At 41.4% G+C, this 19,663-nt stretch overlaps 1 protein-coding gene across 4 annotated transcripts in view; it reads left to right on the top strand.

Moving 5' to 3' along the window:
* Positions 1–775: 775 nt before the first annotated feature.
* Positions 776–19,663, top strand: part of COBLL1 (cordon-bleu WH2 repeat protein like 1) — a 74,656-nt gene continuing 55,768 nt past the window's right edge. Inside the window, exons 1-2 of one of the 4 annotated variants that reach the window (XM_048952317.1) lie at positions 776–820; positions 1,016–1,178. In XM_048952317.1, the coding sequence (XP_048808274.1) occupies positions 1,135–1,178 (44 nt within the window). In that variant the 5' untranslated portion in view covers positions 776–820; positions 1,016–1,134. Of the gene's footprint in view, positions 821–842; positions 1,179–1,405; positions 1,631–19,663 lie in introns of those variants that run through there. The other 3 variants (XM_048952316.1, XM_048952318.1, XM_048952320.1) reach the window with 3 other exon arrangements.

The raw sequence follows: 19,663 nt of genomic DNA, 5'->3' as shown, positions 1-19,663 counted from the left end.
TGTTGCTGCACACCACTGAAAAGAGCCTGGCTCCATCCACTTGACTCCCTCCCGTGAGATACTTGTAAGTGTTGATAAGATCCCCTCTCAGTCTTCTCCAGGTTGAATGGTCCCAGATCTCTCAGCCTTTCCTCATACAGAAGATGCCCCAGGCTTCTTATCATCTTCGTGGCCTGCAGCTGGACTCTGCAGCAGTTCCCCATTTTTCTTGAACCCAGCTTTAAGGCTATGCTCTGAATAATACTGAGCCCAGTACTAGACAGAGTACTCCAGATGGCCTCGGCAGGGCAGAGTAGAGAGGGATGACTATCATACTAAACAATGCACAGATCATGCACAGTATTCACATACAAGGGGCTACTACAGTAGTTTTCCCTAACATATTTAATCCTAGAACTACTGTGAAAAAGGGCAGATATACCTCAATGCAGTACTCTAATTCTTCCCCCAGGGAGAAAAATAAATATATAAACACTTTGTTACTAGCTGTTTTTCTACTTGTGCTTAGCAGTAGCCGAAATATTACCGGGCAGAAGAGCTGCGTGTTTTCTGTGCCGGCACCTCCTGCTCACCCGGTGTGACACCGGCACAGCTGGCGGTACTCGCAGCCAGGCTGCCGCGGGCTGTCCGCACCTGGAGGCGCTTCTCCCCGCGCCCTGCTGGCAGGAATGGGGAAGGGCTGAGCCCGAGGCGGCGGCCGGGACGGTTTGCTCGGGGAGAGGAAAATTCCAGCCGAGAGGAGCGGCCCTGCCCCCGCGGGCCCTGACGGCCGCAGCCGAGAGAGCTCGTCCCGCACCGGGCGGGCGTCGGGCTGGAGCCGGTGGGTGGAGGCGGGCCGCGGAGGGAGGAGTCGGGACGGGAACAGCGAGACTCTGTGTCTGCGCGGGCGGGGGTTCCGCGTTTCAAGTTTCTCTCCGCCAAGTTGGTTTTTTTTTTGTGTGTGTGTGTGTGTGTGTGCGCGTGGTTTGTTTTTTTTTTCGTTTTCATTCCCCGTTTCTCCGCGTCTCTTCTCGAGGTGTGGTTTGGAGAGCGGCCGCCCCGGCACAGGCAGCCGGATGCCCGCGCTCGGGGGTGAGGCGGATCCGGGCCGCTTTCCGCAGCCCACCCCGCGCAGGTGAGGCGGGTCCCGCAAGCATGGCTGGCTGTTCTCCGCAGACGGCCGTCCTGCCGTCCTCCGGGTAAGCGCGGCGCATTGCTCGGAGCGGGGGGGGGGGGGACGGGGGGCATGAGCGGAGCGCGTAGGGCGCGCGGTGCGGGTCCCTACGGCGCGGGCTCCTTCCACGCGTTCGGGCGGCGGCGCCCTGTGGAGCCGGCAGATGGAGCGGTGACCGTTAAACGGCTGCGGGAGGGGCGGGAAGGGGGGCATGGCCCGCGGTCCTCCGTTCCTCGACGGCACTCGGGCGCCGTCTGAGCTGGGAACGGGCTGCGGGCAGAGGGGCCGAGGGCGTCGCGAGCCCTCACGCCTCGCCCAGGGCGCGCCCGTCGTCCGCGGAGTACCTGCCGGGCGGCATTGCGGTGCGGGGAGCGGCTCCTCGGGACGGCTCCTTCTGTAACCGCCGCTGTCCGTGCAGAAGCCGCGGTGGTGTGGGAGAGCGGAGCACGGCGTAGCGCTTCGGTGGGAGTCTGAGAGGTAAAGGCGCAGCGTGTGTACGGGGAGAAGCGGGGGCAGGCGTGCTTGGTTGCTGGCGCCAGCCCTACCCGGCGGGCGATCAGTCGCTTACAGCCCGCCGGAAGATGGAACTCTCAAGAGATGCTTTGTATCTCCGTGTAGCGAGGTGGGGACGGGGCGGCGGGAGGGCTCGGATGTGCGACGGAGGACCCTCACCCCGTGGCCGGGCTGGCAGGCGCCCTGCGTCTGGCTTTAGGGCGTTTGTGTTTTAGCCGAGGCTTTCTGGGAGCTTTCGTGTTAGTTGGCTAACTGGTTGCGCTGTAAGCTCTCAGAGCTGGTGGTGGTACTTGAAGCAGTGATCAAATCAGTGTGAATGATGGATGGTGGAGTGAACGTGGAGAACTAACAAGGTGCTTCTTCAGCTTGGTCCTTATGGCAGTCCCACGTTAATGCATGGCCACACAGAAGTGGAGCTGACAGCTCCAGGCAGTGTAGAAGGTATAGTTAAGTACAGATAATTACTGCATTTCTAAGTCTTCTGTACATGGGTTCAGTTGAAAGAACTGAATGTGCGGGGATGGAGCATGATAACGGGTTAGGAAGGCACTAAACCAGTGTGCCTTCAAGGTCCTCTGTTCTCCTTGGGGCTGGAACACAAAAACAAGTGAAGGCCACCCCAGCAGATCCCACAGACCTGCGGCCTGCCCTAGTGCTGCCGGCTGTGCTGTGTTGCTGCTCAGTCTCCCTGAGTCAGGAGGGCTCGTGTGTTCCCTTCATGTGGCTTCAGGCACCCGTCAGCATTCGCGTCTCAGTTTTGTAGCTAACAGCAATGCTTGTTTTCATTTGCCCTGCAGGTGTAATTTCAGGCTTTTTATCAGCTGTTTCCACATAATTTAGTGCTTGGAAAATCGACTTATCATTCCTTACTTGTTACAACAAGATTTCAACCTTGCCAGTCTTAATTACTTCCTGAAGATAGTCTCCTTTGCTCATCCAAATGCTGGATTTGGGCAAAAAAAATCTGTGTGTACCAGCAGCTCCCTCCCACTTACTGACGAGGGTCCACAGACTTGCCTTAGAGCAGTCAGCAGTGCTGTAGTCCTCTTTGCTGGGTGAGATTAGAGGGAACGTTGTGTTTTTGAAATGGCAATATTGTTCAAACACATTACTGAACGCTGTGGCGTGGCGTTGTGACTCCTCCTATCCTGCCTGACCAGGTGGGGAATGTTGGTAAAACACAACTGGAATTTGTTACCAGCAAATGTGTTCTTTGAAGCTAGGAGGTGTAATCTGTGGTAACTGCACAGCTTGGTAGGTGTTGTGAGTTTTCATGTGTTGCTATTTAGTTAGCCTTGCAATTTCTGTATAATTTTGTCTTCCATGTTATGTTGTGGCTCTTCTGTATGGAATTTTCTTATTCTGCTGGGATGAGCCAGACATACTTTTAATAGTTTTATAGCTCATCCATCTTGCCTTGCGTCTGAGGAGCACTCCTGGCAGCGCACTCCTGCCAGGCCAGTGACACAGAGAGCTCCTGTTCAGAGCTGAATTGGCTTTGTGTTGTCACTGTGCTATGGGATGATAGGAAAATGTGTGTCTTAATACTTAAAAGTAATAAAAAAAAAAAATTGACGGTGGGTGGTATCCAGCATCTTGACCACAGTTTTCCTACTATTACAAGAGCAGTGCTGAACCTCTGGTGTAAATAAATTTTTATGTTAACAAGGGGATTGCACTACTTGACAGAGACTTTTACTGTAAAGTATTGCCAGTAAATGTGCTGTTAAACTACTGGAGCAAACTTGAATTTCAGTAAACTAAAGATTTATTTTCTTTCAAATATCAGAATGACATTGAGGTATGCCTTTTAATTCAGTTCTAATCGGTTTATGATAATTTTATGATTTAATTTGTTCCCTTTAATCATACGTATGTTTACTTTCAGAAAGCAGCTTCTGTTCTGCCTTAGCAAAGCAATAAAAAACTTTCTATCTTTATTTCTGTATCTCATGAGCACACAGCTGGGGGCTACAGCTTTTCTCCAGGGCTGAAGGCAGAGAGGTCAGTGCAGAATGGGGCAGTGCCTGGGTGCTTCAGAACCTCCTCTGGTGTTGTTATGCTCCATTCCCTGGCAGCTTGGCCTGGTGGACATACTGAAGTTAATAAGAGGAGCAAGACAAAAATCTTTTCAGTTGCTTAGAGCTGCCTTTGAGAAATAGATGTGGGTATTTACAGAAAGAACAAGAAATTTAACTTATCTGTTGTGTGTCTTTGCTTCAATACAACCGTTGAGTTCTTTTTATCAAATAATTTCAATCAGATTACAGATCTCCAGAGACATCAGCTGTGGTTCAGTGTTGAAAAATGTCTGGCATCAAGCTTGAAGTGCTGGTTTGAGCTCTCTCCCTCTCTTTCAACTTGTCAGCTGAGCCAGTTCCCAGCCTGGCCACAGATTAGTTGCAGTACGAATGTGGATCCTCTGTGTTGTGAAAGGGCAGTGCTGACAGCAGGGCAGGTGGTCAGCTGCCACGCCATAGCAGCAGGTTGGAGGGGAAAGTGGAGAATGCAAGTTTGCCGGTTGGTGAAATGTGGGTTAGGCCTGGAACTGCATTTTTACTTCCAATTAATTGGCTGTTGCTAATGATGTGCTTACTACTTTATCATGTATAGATACTTGTGGATAAACACAATACCTTTGTGCTTTCGATAGCAGTCTCTAGAATCAGAATATACGTTGGCCTGCGTGCAGTGGGCCATCCGATCTTAAAAGTACTCTATCTCTTACGCTCAAGAATTCAAGATAAATAGCTCATTTTTTCTTGTTCCCATGACCCAATGAAGAAGAACTAATTAGAAAAATAACAAAATGGAAAGAACTTTGAGAACTTGTGCCCATAGCATTTGCTGAGTGTTTAAAACAGGGAGTTAACCACTTTGTGGGTGGATCCCAATCAGGAGCCACTTGAATGTTCCTGTTCCAGGGTGATGTTTGTCATCTGAATTTGGAATGTATATGGAACACTTCGCAGGGTGATTTTGTTGTTCATTTTAATGTGTCTGCCTTAGCCAAGGCAACATCGAATAGCTGCATGACACAGTGGTGCTTTGAATTGAATATTGTTGTATTTAGTGGCTGGTTTGGATATTCAAACATTGAGTCTGAAGTCATAGCTGAGTATGTAGCAGTTACGTTCCCTGTTGGAGTATGTTGCTGTGGGAATGAGATCAAGGAAACGTTAGGGGGCTAAGGAATGAGGATGCTAGAGTGAAAATTTGTGTGGGAGGGTAGTATACAAAAGAGAAATCAGCAACTATTTCTAAGCTTTGTCCAGCATGATGCTACCTTCCAAAAAGGAGAGCTAGTCATTAGTTCAAAGGCATGTGAGAAAAAAGGTGTTTTGGACCAGAATATGGGTTTGTTTCAATGTTATCTTATGTGAAGTTCTTCTTTTCTGTTGTTACTGGATGCTTTTGTTAACTTTATAAGAGACTACAGTGTTCATGTAGACCTGAAGATCACTGTTTATTTTGAGTAGTAGCATCTGTGTTGGGTGGAGGAAGAAAAGGGCCCATTGTAAGGATCCAAAGGCTTAGATCCCAGAGGAGACCTTTATAGTGATCCCGTCATCTGACAGGTAAATTGAGTCACCAGGAATGTTTCAGACTTACAAACAAATGGTTTCTCCTTTAATCTACTAACATCTAAATAGGCCTCCCTTCAGGAAGCCCAGCACTGCTTCTGTTTTTTGACTGTAGTGTGGAAGTTTTCTCAGTGTTACAGCAAGTTACAGCGTGGCCGCTGTCGTTTCCAGCTGCTGCTGTTGTAGCCTTGTGCATGCTGGAGAGTGGCAGATCCCAAATTATCCAAGCAGCTCTTAGCGCCTGCTCAGCTAAATAGTTCTGATTTTTTTTTTTTTTTTTCCTTGAAATTTACAAGCCAGTGTGAGTTGTATCCACTCCATTAAGAGAGCGAGGAATGCAGAGTGTTCTTTTTCATGGCTGCTTGCAAGTTAAAACAGGTCTTTTCTTCCTTCTCACCTGGTTCTCCCTAGCTCCCCAGCAGCTGACCTGCTGCTTTGGCTTCATGCTCACATGGCTGCAGGCTGCTTGAGAAAGAGCTGCTCATTGCAGGAGCATTTGCTGCTGCTGTACTCTGCTCTGCAACTCAGTGAGTTGACGTCAAAGCATTCGAGGATGACAAGAAGCTGTTTTCTCCTAGACTCCTGTAGAGTTCTGTGGCTATGCCCAGCATTAGCACAATGAAAAGGAAACTGTGCAGCATGTGTCAATGGGGAGCTCAGCAGGGGAAAAAGCAACGCTGCTTTGACTTGTAACAGGCAATTAAAAATTTGAGATTTCACTTGAATACTCTCCTAAATATGGTTTCATAATTAAAAGTGCAACTCTTTGTATGAAAGTAAACTTTTACTACTTTGAGTTCAAGTAGGGGCATTCTAACTTAAAATCTGCATGGTGATGGTTAAGTGTAGAAATGTGGGTTTTTTTCATAGTTAAGGGAACATATTTTTTCTGCATTATGAGTGCAATCCCATAGGAATCTTTACCAAACTAAGAGTTCCTGGATTTGTTTTTCATTTGCTTGGAGATTACGAAGTTCAGAAAGGGCACTCCCATTTTTGTGCGTCTTTCAGTGATTGTAAAGGATCAAAAAGATGAGTGTGGGTAAAAGATGCATCCCTAACCTATGAGTGAAATGTCTCCCTGGGGAGCTTCTGTATATGTCAACTGTTCTGCAAGACTAGAGCTGTCAGGATTGCTATTTTTGGTTAAAGAAAATAGAACACATAAATATTTTTGGCTAGGCATGAGCTTTTTTCCTGCGAGAAAGCATCAGTTTTGTTGTTGGGAGCATTAATTCATCAAAGATTTAAATTGGAGAAGTAGCTTCCAAAGTGTACTTTCTTAGCTGCACCTTAACAATTTTTCCTGCACATTTATTTGAATGTTATTATTTATCTCTGTTCTGTAAGTATAACCACTTGGTTTAGAAAATGTAATTTGATTTTTTGTAAATTCGTATATCTAAATGTGTATACATTTTAAATATATCTAAGTGAACCTTTCCAGCTCGCCAAATAATGTAAATAATTTCTGTGTGTGAGTTTGACTTTCTCTCAAATACCGATGATTGTGCGTTTTGTTCTTTGCCCTGCATCTCCCCTATTGTCACTATGAAGTGATGTCTTAATTCTAAAGATCACTCCATTGCAAAATAACAAAATTAGAAACCTGTGTGTTTGTCTTCAGAATCAAGTCCCTTTTCACACCCTTTTCGTATTCCTAAAAAGAATTTCTCTGTTGGTTTTAGAAATCTTATTTTAATTTGCTTTGATTTCTTGGGCATTAATTCTTCTCTTGGGCATTTTAGCTGCTTTCATTTCAGACCTTTAGATAGATCATCTTCCAAAGACTAAAGCTCTGTATGTGGTTGTATAGCAGCTAATTTTTATGCTTTTATCTACTGGAAGGCTTCAGTATCTCTTTCAGCTGTTCCATAAGGCTGTGTAGTTAAATACTGATATCGGGTTCTCACCAGTTTGATGGTGTCCTTTCCCTAGACCTCTCCAAGCATGGCAGCATGCTGTTCTTCATTGTCAGGTAATGATCTGCTGTGTAATCTGGTTGAGCTGTACATGGATGTTGTACTTTGGTCTTGTGGGCTGTTACCTGCTTTGGCTCATATAGCATCAGAGAGCTTGTTCCAAAATGGTGATGAATGCTTGCTTGCAAGTTATTAATGTGCAGATATTTTCAATGTGTAGGTAATGAGATAATTAGAAGTACAGTAGGGAAAAATACAATAAGTTGAGTTCTTGTCATTTGTAATGTCAAATGTTTAAGTATCATTGCATTGCTCTTGACCTTTGTAGAACCTAGTCCCCTGTTTGCTGCCAAACTGGAGGGCAGAACAGTTGGATGCTATAATGCAAGTAGAAGATAATCTGCTGAGCTATCTGATTACAAGGTCTTGTGACAACAGTGTTGAAAGCATTTTTTACCTGGGAGGTGTATCTGTATTCCTGCAACTCCTTAAGTTGTTGTCTTTTTTGTTTATTTGTTTTTGGTGGTTTTTTTTTCCTTTTTCGGGGGAGAGTAGAAAGAATATTTTCTTCCAAATGATATGTATGTACAGTAGTCAGAGGATTTTGTAATTAAAATAACTTTTGGTTTTTTGCTCTACACGGAAGGAGAACAATTGTATCTCCCCTGCTTGCCTCCCCTTTGGTATAGTGAGGATAGTCTCAGCACACAAGGTAATGCTTGTTCACTTCCATAGAATAGCAAGGTGGAAAATCAGTGTTATAAAAGCAGTCTTTCAGAGCTGACTGTTAATGGCAAGGGAGATGGAGAGAATCTGAAGCAGTGTATTTTGGAAAAGTAATAAGGATCTGACATCATTGTCTGAACTGCTGGAATCTGTCTTGATTCTAAGCATCTTTTTTTGACTGTTCTCATATTTCCGCTGCCCAAACACTTGCAAACTTTCCAGTCTTCCTCCCAAAATACACTGCTGTAATGCCTCTTCATCTATAAGTTTCGCATGAATAAAGGGAGAGGAGGGAAGTGCAATGAACTGTGAAAGTTGAACGAAACCTTTACATTATTAAATGACTTCATCTCAATACTTTTAGAAATGTTCAGACAAATAAATTGTTGTGCTTTTTTTCTTTTTTCTGGTGGTGGTCTTTAAGATACTGCTTAAGAATGGTTTTCTTGTCATTGTTCTTTTATTTTTTCCATCCCTGCTTGTACTCACAGAAAATTTTTTCTGGGTTCAGTAGTTCCCATACGTAAAGCCTGCTAGCCAGTGTGTTTGCAAGGCGCTTTGTTGTTGTTCTTGTTTGCTTTTTAAATCTGCTTGCTGGCAATTTAATCTGGAATAAGTTTTTATTTAGAATTGAGAATGTTTGGAAATAGTGACATAGGATGTAAATGCTGTAATTTCATCCTATGCAATGCCAACCAACCAGTATTTTATACAAGTATTGATGAAGGATGGAATTTAAAAACGAACAAACAAAAAAAACAAAACAAAACAAAAAAACACCAAACATTTGGTAACTCGAGCAATTTCATGGCAAGATCCATGGCATGTCCATAGGAGCTGTGCCCCCTCTGCAGAGGAGATGAGAAATGTCACATTAGTACAACATCTGTGAGCTCCAAAAGATAATCAGGTGTATTTTTAGATCTCAGCTTTGAGAAAAATAAAGTATGACTTTAATTGTGGCCCCAGTTTAGTTTATAACACCGTAACCTTATTCTGTATGAGTTAATAGAAGCATTAGGACAAGAAAAAAACCTATTTGTTTTCAAGCTTCTGTTGTTTGTATATAGAGTTTGGATGTTAGTGATTAACATGTTTAGTACTAAAGCTTGAAATTTCATTTGAGACAAAATACATTCTCCTCCTTGCTTAAAGCATTTCTATAAGACATGAGGTTATGTTAAAAAGAAGGCAAACAAAAAGCCCCACATTTTTGTCTTGTATCTTTACTGTAGTAAGGCACTTCTTATTTGAGAAACTTGCTCATGTTTCTGTTACTGATTTAACCTTGCAAGACTGCTGTAATCATGTTGGCAGTGGTTATTTGTATTTTGATAGCTAAAAATGAAATGCAGGCCTGTAAAAGTCTAGAGTGAGCAGAGGAGATCATAACCATTTTATGGGCTTATTTGCTTGCATAGGGTGTAATCAAGAGCTGAAGTTAGGAAGTCTAAAAGAAATATGAAAGTAAGTTCTGCTTTATGTTTACAGTTGTGTAATATGAAGACAAAAGGTAATGACTAATACTTCTAATGTTACTTCATCTAATTACTTTTTTTTAGATGTTTTGATTGTCAGGTTGTGGTCACTGCTGTTGTGTGGCTTGTCCTCCTTGTGGGGACAGCAGGGTCGGCATGTTGAAATCTCAAAACTCTCTTAAAGTCTTCACCTTTGTGGGTAAAATCCAGCCTGCCGTGTTGATCCTGCCTTTGGCAGAGGATGGCATGCTGTGAGCACTGGTTATAGATTAACTTGCCCTTTAAGTTGGATATGTTTGATATTTTAAACTTGAGAGCGAGGGACATCACTATTGCTCCCTCACTGGAGCAGTACTGAGTTCAGAGCTGGTTCAGGATTTGGATTGCTAATGAGGCCTTCAGCCTGTGTGCAGCCCTGTGTGAATTCAGCTGTGCCATTGCCTTGCCAGTTAGTGACTGCTAACTGCTGGGCTGTGTCCATCAGATGTGTGCCTACAGGCCTAGTGGGCCTTTCATAGCAGATACCCTGACTGTGTAACCTTCGCATTTCCTGAGTTAAATCTCTGTTCTTTGACCAGCTGATGCTGCCTCTTCCTGCTCATGGTGCACAAATCTGTAGTAAGAAATGAAGCGCCCAGTGAACTGTTTATTTTGTAAACAAAGGCTTGTCAGAGGTTCTTGGAAGAACTTCAGATAGAAATACCCTTCAAAAATCCTACCCTAATTAACTGAGAAGTGTACAGTGTCGGTGCCAGCACCAGTCTCAGAAAGGAAGAATAGTTAAATATCTAAAGAATTCTTCTCTTATATGTAAACAAGGGGTCCAAGATTAGAAACAATAATGTTGAGTTTTTAGAAGTCATGTAAAAATGCAATAAAAGCCAATGAGATTTGGACAACTCTACAGTTACTGGCCTTTCCCACATCCTGTCAGATCAAGATTCACATCTTGGTTGTATACTGAGTTGCCTTTAGTCAGTCTGTGGAATCATGTGAATAGGTGCTCAGTGCGGTAGAAAGAGCTCCAGTTTGTTTGCAAAGATACTTTACTAAGGATTGGAAGGGAGAGCTGAAATATGTCAAAACTTTAGCAGGAATTGTAAAAGTTCAGTCCTTAAGCTCCACCCTTCTGACAGTAACATGAGATGTCAGCAGATGTGAATCACATCCTTAAACTAACGGGGCTGTACCAGCAAGTCATATCTTCACTGCATTCATTTGTGGCTTTGATTGACGAATGTTTTGAGTTAAACATTTAAATTACAACAAGAAAGGAATGGTTTTATGGCTCTTTATGAGAGACTGATTGCTCCCTGTTCGTTTCACAGGAGTTGGACTAGATGGCCTTCGGATGTTCCTTTCAACTCTAAGGATTCAGAGATCTGTTACAGGCTAAAGACTTTTCTTACTCTCTTTTGATAGTAGTTGAATACCTTACTGTGTCTTATATGGACAACCTAGGTGGAAAGGAGTTTGTGTCTTGTTCTGAGCTGTGCAGATTTACTGCTGTTCTTGAGTTGGTGGAGTAATAAGTTTATTGTAGATTCTTTAAGTCTTTTTCTTCACTTAGATGTTGGCAACCAGCTTTTTATGATTACATGAGTCTTTTTTTAAAGTTTGGAAAGGTTTTTATTGCTTTCTGTTCTTTTCTCTTACTTGTGTTCACCTCAGGATATTCTTTTTAATTTGATGATGTTTTTGAAGGGTAAGCTTTGAAGTTCTGGCCCCAAAGAGAGGCTTTCTTCTTTACAGTAGCTGCAGTATGGCAGTGACCTCAAATCCATGTAAAAACATGTGAAAAATTGTGACTGTTTTTGTTTTAGGTATGGCTAATGGCTCTCTGGTTGTTGTTCTGAAGCAACCTGGAACTCTTGCATGATAGGAAGCTAGAGCTGTTTCTACAGATGTCTTTGAGTGGTGTTTGAAACTCAACCCTTGTTATTGGGAGAGAAGACATGGCAACTGGGAGAGGTCAATGGGTTTGAGGCCATTGGCACATGGAGTTCTAGTTCGTAGAGTGAGGGTGAACAGAGTTCTCAGGTGAATTTAGCTCTCTTGTTGGTGTCTCATTCTCCTGTCATCTACATAGATAGCAGTATTAAGCTGAGAGAGAAGCTAATGGGCAGCTATTTTCAGTATCTTAAAACAAGACTTGCATTCCTTTTGATCAGACTCTGAAGCATTGGTTTACAGTAGTAGATTTGAGGGAACTGGGACAAGTCTTAGTGAGATTTTAGCAAATGAGTTACCTGCAGCTTGTCCCTGGCCTAACTTATACTATTAAGGACAATAGCAGAAGCTGTGGTGTGGGTGGTGTTCAGGTGTTCTACGCACCTTCTGGACACTGAAGTTTCTACTGCTGTAGCTCTGCTGGTGGTACTTCTGTCTGTCTTCCATCTTTATCCCCACACCATCCCCTTTTTCTGACTAGTGCAGACGAGTTCTAAGTTCTCTTGTTCACTTGAATCAGGGTTATTACTTTCTAAATGAGAACCTTGCCCTATTGATAAAGCATTTATGTTTCCACTGATGCTCTGTTGGTATGCTGCTTACCCTTTCTTCGAGTGTAAATCAATATAAAATGTTGCTATAACTAGAAACACATTCCTTGTTTTGTTAGATTTTTGTGAATTACATTCAACAAGTGAAAAACTTCTAAAATTGTTTTGAGCAAGTGCACTAGTGAACAGTTAAGCATTCTCAATACTTCTCTTTCTAAAAGGTGACAGCATACGAGTGGAATGTTCATGAGTTATTGCATGGGCACGGAGTATGAATGTAAATCATACACAAAATGCTTCTTGGCTAGTTCCTTCATGGGTAACAGTGTGGAAAAGTGATTTTGTGGCAGAATTCTCACTTGCATTCACACAGGATGCAGAACTATTAAATATTTAAAGTAGTCAGAGAGGTATCTCATAGAAATATTATGTTTTTAGGCATTTTACTGAGATTCTCTGTTATTTGGAGAAAATTTCTAAATCTGGGGAGGATTCACAAAAGGAATTCCTGATCTTGGAAATCTGTGCTTTGAGGGCTTTATGAAATCTTACAGCTTAGGTCATTCAATCAGTATTTCTGATCTTTCCTCTGAAAGCCACAAACTCCTTTTCCTCTGAATTTTCTTGGGTGTTTTTACATGACTTTCCAGGTGGGGGGAGCATTTTTACTGTAGTTTATAAATGTTATTTCAAAGCTCTCATTATATCACATCAGTGTAGTACCTAAATGTAGATACCACATCAGAATTTTTAGAAGGAAAGAGTTGGGAAGATAAGAAATGCTTGCTGAACTGGATGGTGCTGTTTCTCATAATGAGAATGGACTTGGTTAGAAGAGCTCTGATAAATAAAGCCTGTAGGCAACCTACCCAGCTGTACTTTAAGATGAAAACAGGATGTTGGTTGTATTGCTGGAGGACTACTGTATAAATCAAAGGATATGCTGTTATTGCTGTGTAAGGAAGCTGCTCTCCCTTGGAGTGGTTCTGTATATAAAAGAACTGTAATTGCCATGCTTATCAAGGCCTGGCAGTTCTCCTTTTCCAATTGTGACCTGGTGAATCCACCTCTGGTGCATGACTTAAAACGTTGCCAGTTATTTTAATCCCCTATTCAATAGGACAAACAAAGTGGTTATTTTTATCTCTTTATGGCTCCTTAGATTATAGAAATAGAAAATTCCTTTCCCATATTCAGGCCAAGGGTGGTTTAGTAACGGGGATGTGGATTGTTCCCCAGTGCCTGTTAAGTCCTGCCAGTTCCAGCTGTGTTGCTCTGCCACGTCATCTGGAATTGGCTGCGTATGGAGATGATGTCTTTTTTGTACAGTTACTTCTGCCTAATTTGTGGAGGGGCAACCTTTTCTGGGGTTAGAAATTAATTTATTTGAAAATATTTGTTGGTCAGTTATTAGATGTCTTGGTGTCTTTAGCGGGGGTTTATCAACCACTTGGAACACGCCTTAGGAGGAGCAGCTGAGGGAGCTAGGATTAGTCAGTCTGTAGAAGAAAAGGCTCAGGGGAGACATTGTTGCTCTCCACAACTGCCTAAAATGAGGTGTTGGTGAGGTGAGGGCTGGCTTCTTTTTCCCAGGTAACTGTGATAGGACAAGAGGTAGTGGCCTTAAGTTGTGCCAGGGGAGACTTATGTTGAATATTCGGAAAAATTTCAGATCAGAAAGCGTGAAGTATTGGAACGGGCTGCCCAGGAAGGCAGTGAGGTCACTGTCCCTGGAGGTTTTCAAGGAGGGTGTATGTGACACCTGGGGAGATGTTTTAGTGGGCATGGTGGTGATAGGCTGGCAGTCTTGCTGCTCTTTCCAACCTTAATCTTTCAATGATCAAATGAGGATGAGCAGTGATTTAGGAGAGACCAGTGATTTTTGGAAAATACATACAGTTTTTAGTAGTCATATCCTATGTTCATTAAAGACAAATTTCAAATTCCAGCTGTTCATATAAAACACATGATGCTCATCCACAGGCCAGAAACCTGGTATCAGGAGGTGTGCCATGAAATAACACTGAATGTGACCTTGTAACTGGTGGATTTCAAAAGCATTAAGAATTATTTGAACTGTTCCAGTTCTCTGAATGCCTCTTTACTATACTGCCAGAATTATTTTTTTTAAACTGGCTATTGAATGAGGTTGTGTTCTGGAGTTCTTGTCTCAGATGTGCACTCACACAGACAGAAGTGGCTGTGCAGGTTGTTTTGTAACTTCAGTTGTGTATCACAACTCTTTGTTCACAAAGCAAATAGCTGTTGCTTTTGATTAGTAACTTAAACCTTGCTAACTATGTAAATTCCTTAATGGGGCACTAATTTTGTAGAGCTACTTATGTTCTAGTGAGAAGTTTTTTGAACAGATTGTTTTGGAACATGTGACTTTTTGCTTTTTTTTCTCCTTTCTTCTGTAGTACATTATCTGCACTGATTTACTCCTTTCCTCCAGGAAACACATTTCAATTACAGATCCGGTCTTCTGTTTGTTTAGTTCCTGCTGCTTATTGCTTAAATAGGGTCCTCTCTGACCTTACAATTAACAGAAAAATAACTGATATCCTGGGAATTAAATCAAGCAGGAATTTAGTACTGGAAGCTGATAAATTCTGATGAATTCTTTTACTAATCAAGCTTCCGTTTTCACTTCTGAAGAGCCTTAGTAATAGTAATAAAAATAAATAAAGATTTAAAAAAACAATGTAAGGAACATGTTTTTCATCACATCTCTGGTGCTTTGTCAAAGGCTTTTAATTAAGATGGTCAAGTTTCACTTGTTTCTAGTTTCACTTGGTAAATGTTAGCTTTGTCCTCAGAAAAAGTTCAGATTTGTTTTATGGAAGGTATGCTAACCCTGGCCTGTGCCATTTTCATCTGACCTGTTTTGGCTAATTGCATTTAATGTGGATTATTTGCACTGTATGTTTGCAGTTCGTAGTCCTGATTGATAAACCTCAGCTTCTGTTTCCAAATGGTCTTCTGGTGTAAGGATGCTTGCTGCAGTTTGTGCAATACTGAGATAGTAGGAAGTGCAGGGGGATTGCTCAAGTGGCTTTTCAGCTTCTGCTTCATAAGCAGAGGAGAGTAAGTATGATATGTCCTACATAGCACTTTTGGGAAATTTGAAACTTGTTTGCTGAATAAAACACAAGCTTCTGATTCCTTACTTGCACTTAGCTGCAGTGAAAGTCTTCTGGTATTTAGGTGAAATCTTTAAGAACAAAAAGTGAAAGTCTGTGCTCCATGGAGCTTGGACATCAGTCAGTAAACACATGACCAAAATGCATAAAACATGCCCACCCCCCCTTAATAATAGGAATTGCTGCTTGTATGAAAAGGCTGAAAGTAGAGTGAATGATTTTATTATCACCTTCCTTACTGTGCCATAAGGTTATGTCAGCAGCTTCCAAACCAGCTTGTGGCCCCCGAGCTTTTACAAAACAGCTAGAGAACATGCCTATTCCAGCTGGTTTGTATTGGTTGCAAAGCTAGCATCTGCTGATTGAAAGACCTTTTTAGGAATCTACGAATTAAAAAATGCTGCAAGCACTGATCTAGATTAGTAGACTTACTCAGGATTCAAGAATTTAGCTGTAATGTCTTTCTCTGTTTTCAGCAAATGCAAATTGTTTTCTCCTTTATTTGGAACAAATTAATCAGAGGTTAGCTGAGCTGTGGATAGCAGAAGGCATGGGTTAGAGTCTGTCTTTGAGTGCAGCATTACAGAGTCAGGAGTTAGGTTAGAGGGAGCTGTGTGGGGTCACCTCGTGTCAGCTGTGGCTCAAAGAAAAACGTTAAGATGATCAGGACCTTATTCAATCACAGTTTGAAAGTCTTTAAGGACAGGAATTTCTCTGACGATGGGTCAGAAGTTGTTTCATGGTCCCACAGCATTGATACATTTAGTAATCCGTGCATGAACATTGTGTCTGATTATGAGTCAGTTGGTTTTGCATGCACTCATATTGTTATGCTGCATTGTGCACGTGGTGTCACAGGTGGTTTGTTGTAAAAGATGCATACTGTGAATTGTTGGGGGGTGCGGGGTGGGAAGTCTTTGCTGATAGATTCCAGTTTTTGTTTTTATTTTAGTTCCCGATTTCGGAAGTCACTCTTGTAATTTAAAGCCGTAGTGGACGTTCTCTTCAATTTGACTGATTTGTTTTGTCTTAAATTTGGATCCCAACTGTTTGTTCATAATCTTATTTTATTTTAAGGTGTTTTTTGTCATTGTTTTTGAGCGTGGCAGCCGTTATTGCATAGTCCAACAGTGTGTTCCATAAAGAACATTTTCATTTCTTCTAGAGTGTAGCATTAAAGGAGTCTTTTTTTTTTTTTTCTTTTTTCCCCCCCCCCCACTATTCATTCATTTTTTTCAAACTGTGTATCCTGTTCTGGCATTAAATAACAGTTTATGGCTTCTTTAGTGCAAATCCCTGTCCCAAAACATATAGAAGCAGAAGGATAATGGGCACAGGGTAGGTATTTGAAATGCAGACTGTGTGTGGTGAATCTCAAAAGTTTTATTTTAAAACATTAAAGAATACTGTAGAAGAGGCACAGCCACTGAGGTTATGTACACTAAATCCAGTGAAATAAAGGTGATAACTCTGAGATCTGTTTTGTATCTTCATGTTGTGGTATGTTACAATTTTTTTTGTAAAACAAAGAAAAAGAATTGGTAATACCTGATTCAAACGTAGTACTGTCATATTTGAGAAGAGGTTTCCAAAATAGGAAGGTGATTTATATCTCCTGAATGTCCAAAAGGGAGAGTTTCAGACTGGAATTTAGCTATAAAATGTTGATATTTTTCAGAGAGATCTACATGGTGAAACACGATGGGACCCCAAGATCTGTTCTTTTTAGTCTCAGTTTGTGTTCTCCTTCATTTCAAGCTCAGCTGTGTAAGATGTATGGGATGTGGGGAACATCTAGCAACTGTTTTTGTGGCAGATCTGCCCATTATGACATGGGAACAGTTGCCTTTCCTCTTACTGTAATTTTAAAAAAGTAGAATATGACATGGAGGGGCTGAATTTGGGCTGAAAAATGGAAAAATAAGAAGATAGAGAAATTATGACTAGTCCTAACAGTGAAATTTGCCTTATAATTATGTTCTCAGAAGCCTACCTCATTGTTATGTTCCTATGACAGCCACCTGGAATACTCATTAGCCACATGTGACCACAGAAAGCTAATGGTACATTTTTAAAGACTGCTGAATTGCACTTATATAGTCTAAAAAATGTTTGGCACAGACTGCAGTGTTTCTGTGACAGATGTATCCTTGTTCAACCCTGTTGTTCCACATCTCCAAACAGGCAGAAAATAGTATTATGAGCTTAAATGTGATGTTGAGCTTGAGAAGACATGTGACTACACACACAGAAGTAGAGGACTGGCGTGAAGTTTGTTGTAAGTAGGTATTTAGCCAAGTTAATTAATTGCTTTACTTTATTTTTATTTTTTAGAAAATAGATTCAGCCAGGCCATTGGTGTGCACTGAATAGCTCAGAGGCGTGGTTTAGCAGCTCACAGAGTGATTAGGAGTTGGAACCAGTAAGGTTTGGTAGCCAATTGCTGATCCTTAGAAACAGAAGATGGTGAGAATGTGATAAACTGTAGAGGAGGGGGATGAAGACAGAGCAATTGAGAATCATAGTCTGCTTCTGTGTCTGTGAACCATAGTGCTTAATTTAACAGGTGACTTTAGGTGTCTCCTAGCAGTTTCTTACAGCTTGCTTTAGCCTCTCTACGTATCTTAAGTGACAAAAAAGCTGCGGTTTATTTTTCTGATCCCAATCTGTATGTCTGAATCAATACTCGATTAACTTTGTCTGTCAAACATAATTTGTGGCTGTCCCATCACTTTCAACACAAAACCACTTGTGTATTCTCATAGTTGCAGTTACATGATTACATCTGTTTTTTCATGTGCGTTGACTCCTAGGTTTTTATGTATGCAGGCTATATTTTAAAACTGGCAACAGTAGAAATCCAGGAATGGAAATAGCTTCTTGATCTGTTACATAATCTTGATAGCTGTTACTCATCTCTCTTTTGAGTAGCTGATAGAATAAATTTACTTACCCTAGAAAAAACGTGGAACTGTAACACAAGCTTCAGTCATTTGTCAGCAAGAAGACAGATAAAATCATCAGTGTGTGATGGGGCTTCTGAGCATAGTTCTTGGACTCTTCCTGAGGGTGATCTGTTACTAATAGTCTTTGATATGCAGCAAAGATATCTTTGAACTGTTTTTAATTTTGCAGAATTTGTGCTCCTGCACCGTTCAGTGAAACAGTAGCTTTGAATGTTTTTAGCTTAACTGTCAGCTATACCACACATAGTAATACAGATGTTTTTGTCTTTTTTTAATCTTGCAGTAATCTGTGGTTCCCCTAAAAGAAGACATTTTTGGTCTGAAAACAAATGACATACACAGCTATGTAGCCAAGTGACCCAGAGAAAATGAGTTCCCATGATCTGTGTGTCTGCACTAGTGATGGGGGACCAGAACTTGTTCATTGTCCAGTGGTTCAGTTGTGCAAGGCCTCAAAGGAATATGTGGCTGTGCCCTTTTCACTTCTGACTTTCCATGGGAATGCAAGAATGTGTCTCAGTGCTGGATGGGAACAGTTGTGTGTGGGTTTTGTTTTGCCTTGTAAAATGTGTTTTCATATATCTAAATTCCTGTGGGTTGTGTACAAATTCGGGCTACGTACTGATTGCGCTTTTGAGGAAAAGTGTGAAGTTCTGTGTGATAAAGCAGCTCTTTGTTAAGAGTTGCACATAAATGCTTTGTGTTACAGTGACAAAAACTGTGCAGCCATTTGAATTTTATTCTTTTTGTTCTTGAATAAATTCTTTTGTTCTAGACTGTTGAAAACATACGGAACTTCTTAGGCATCTGCATAAATAAGTTCATATGAGATACTCTAACTTTGGATAGCTGAGATATAAAAAACAGATTTTTTTCTTGTGTGGATGAGACAGTGCTAGAAGTGGCTGAATTCTGTCTTTAGCAATTGATTTTTCCAAGATAAAATTGAAATGTTTGATTTTTTTTATTTTTTTTTTTCTTATTTTGTGTAGGCAGACACTTCATCACAAACCCAACTAGCCTATAGTTAAAGTATATAAGTAAGATGTAACACTCAGGACTCTCTATCCCCAAGTGGATCAAATAACGAGCAAAAGATATTTTCCTTTGACTGTGTTTTGTTGGTTTTTTTTTTGTCCTAACTCTATTAAATACATGATTTTAAGAAGTACCAATTCCTAGAACTGAGGCTTTGGTACCAAATGCAGCATGTTTTACCATGTTATCTCTCTTGCTAATTTAGTAGTTGTTAGGCACATGTCCTGAGATCACTGATCAAAATGTAGAATGCTTTAGTATATGTGTCACCGTAATGGGTAAATAATGTGCTTAAATAAAATTTATATAACCTTGGAAATCAATACTATTACATAACATGTTGGGTAAGGCAGGAAATTATTTTGATTTGGATCCCACTGAAGTCACTGGTATGGTGACACATTTATGTACCAATAAATTAATGCCATGATATCTAGCACCGACAGAATTTCCATATAGAAATGGTTGAAGAAATACGAGGAGCAAGCTTGGAGCAGAAGGAATGGCATACTGCTACTTGGCAGTTGAAATACTTACTAATCTTCTCTTCAGTTTCTGCCCAAGGGAATAACTGTTTTTTTTCTCTAGAATTCTTACCCTCTGGGATAAGAAAAATGACAGCAGATGAGTTGCATTCTA

Source organism: Lagopus muta, chromosome 8, assembly GCF_023343835.1.
Source record: "Lagopus muta isolate bLagMut1 chromosome 8, bLagMut1 primary, whole genome shotgun sequence".
Lineage (NCBI taxonomy): Eukaryota > Metazoa > Chordata > Aves > Galliformes > Phasianidae > Lagopus > Lagopus muta.
Note: the sequence above shows the minus strand (reverse complement) of the source record. Positions and strands in the feature narration are given on the sequence as shown.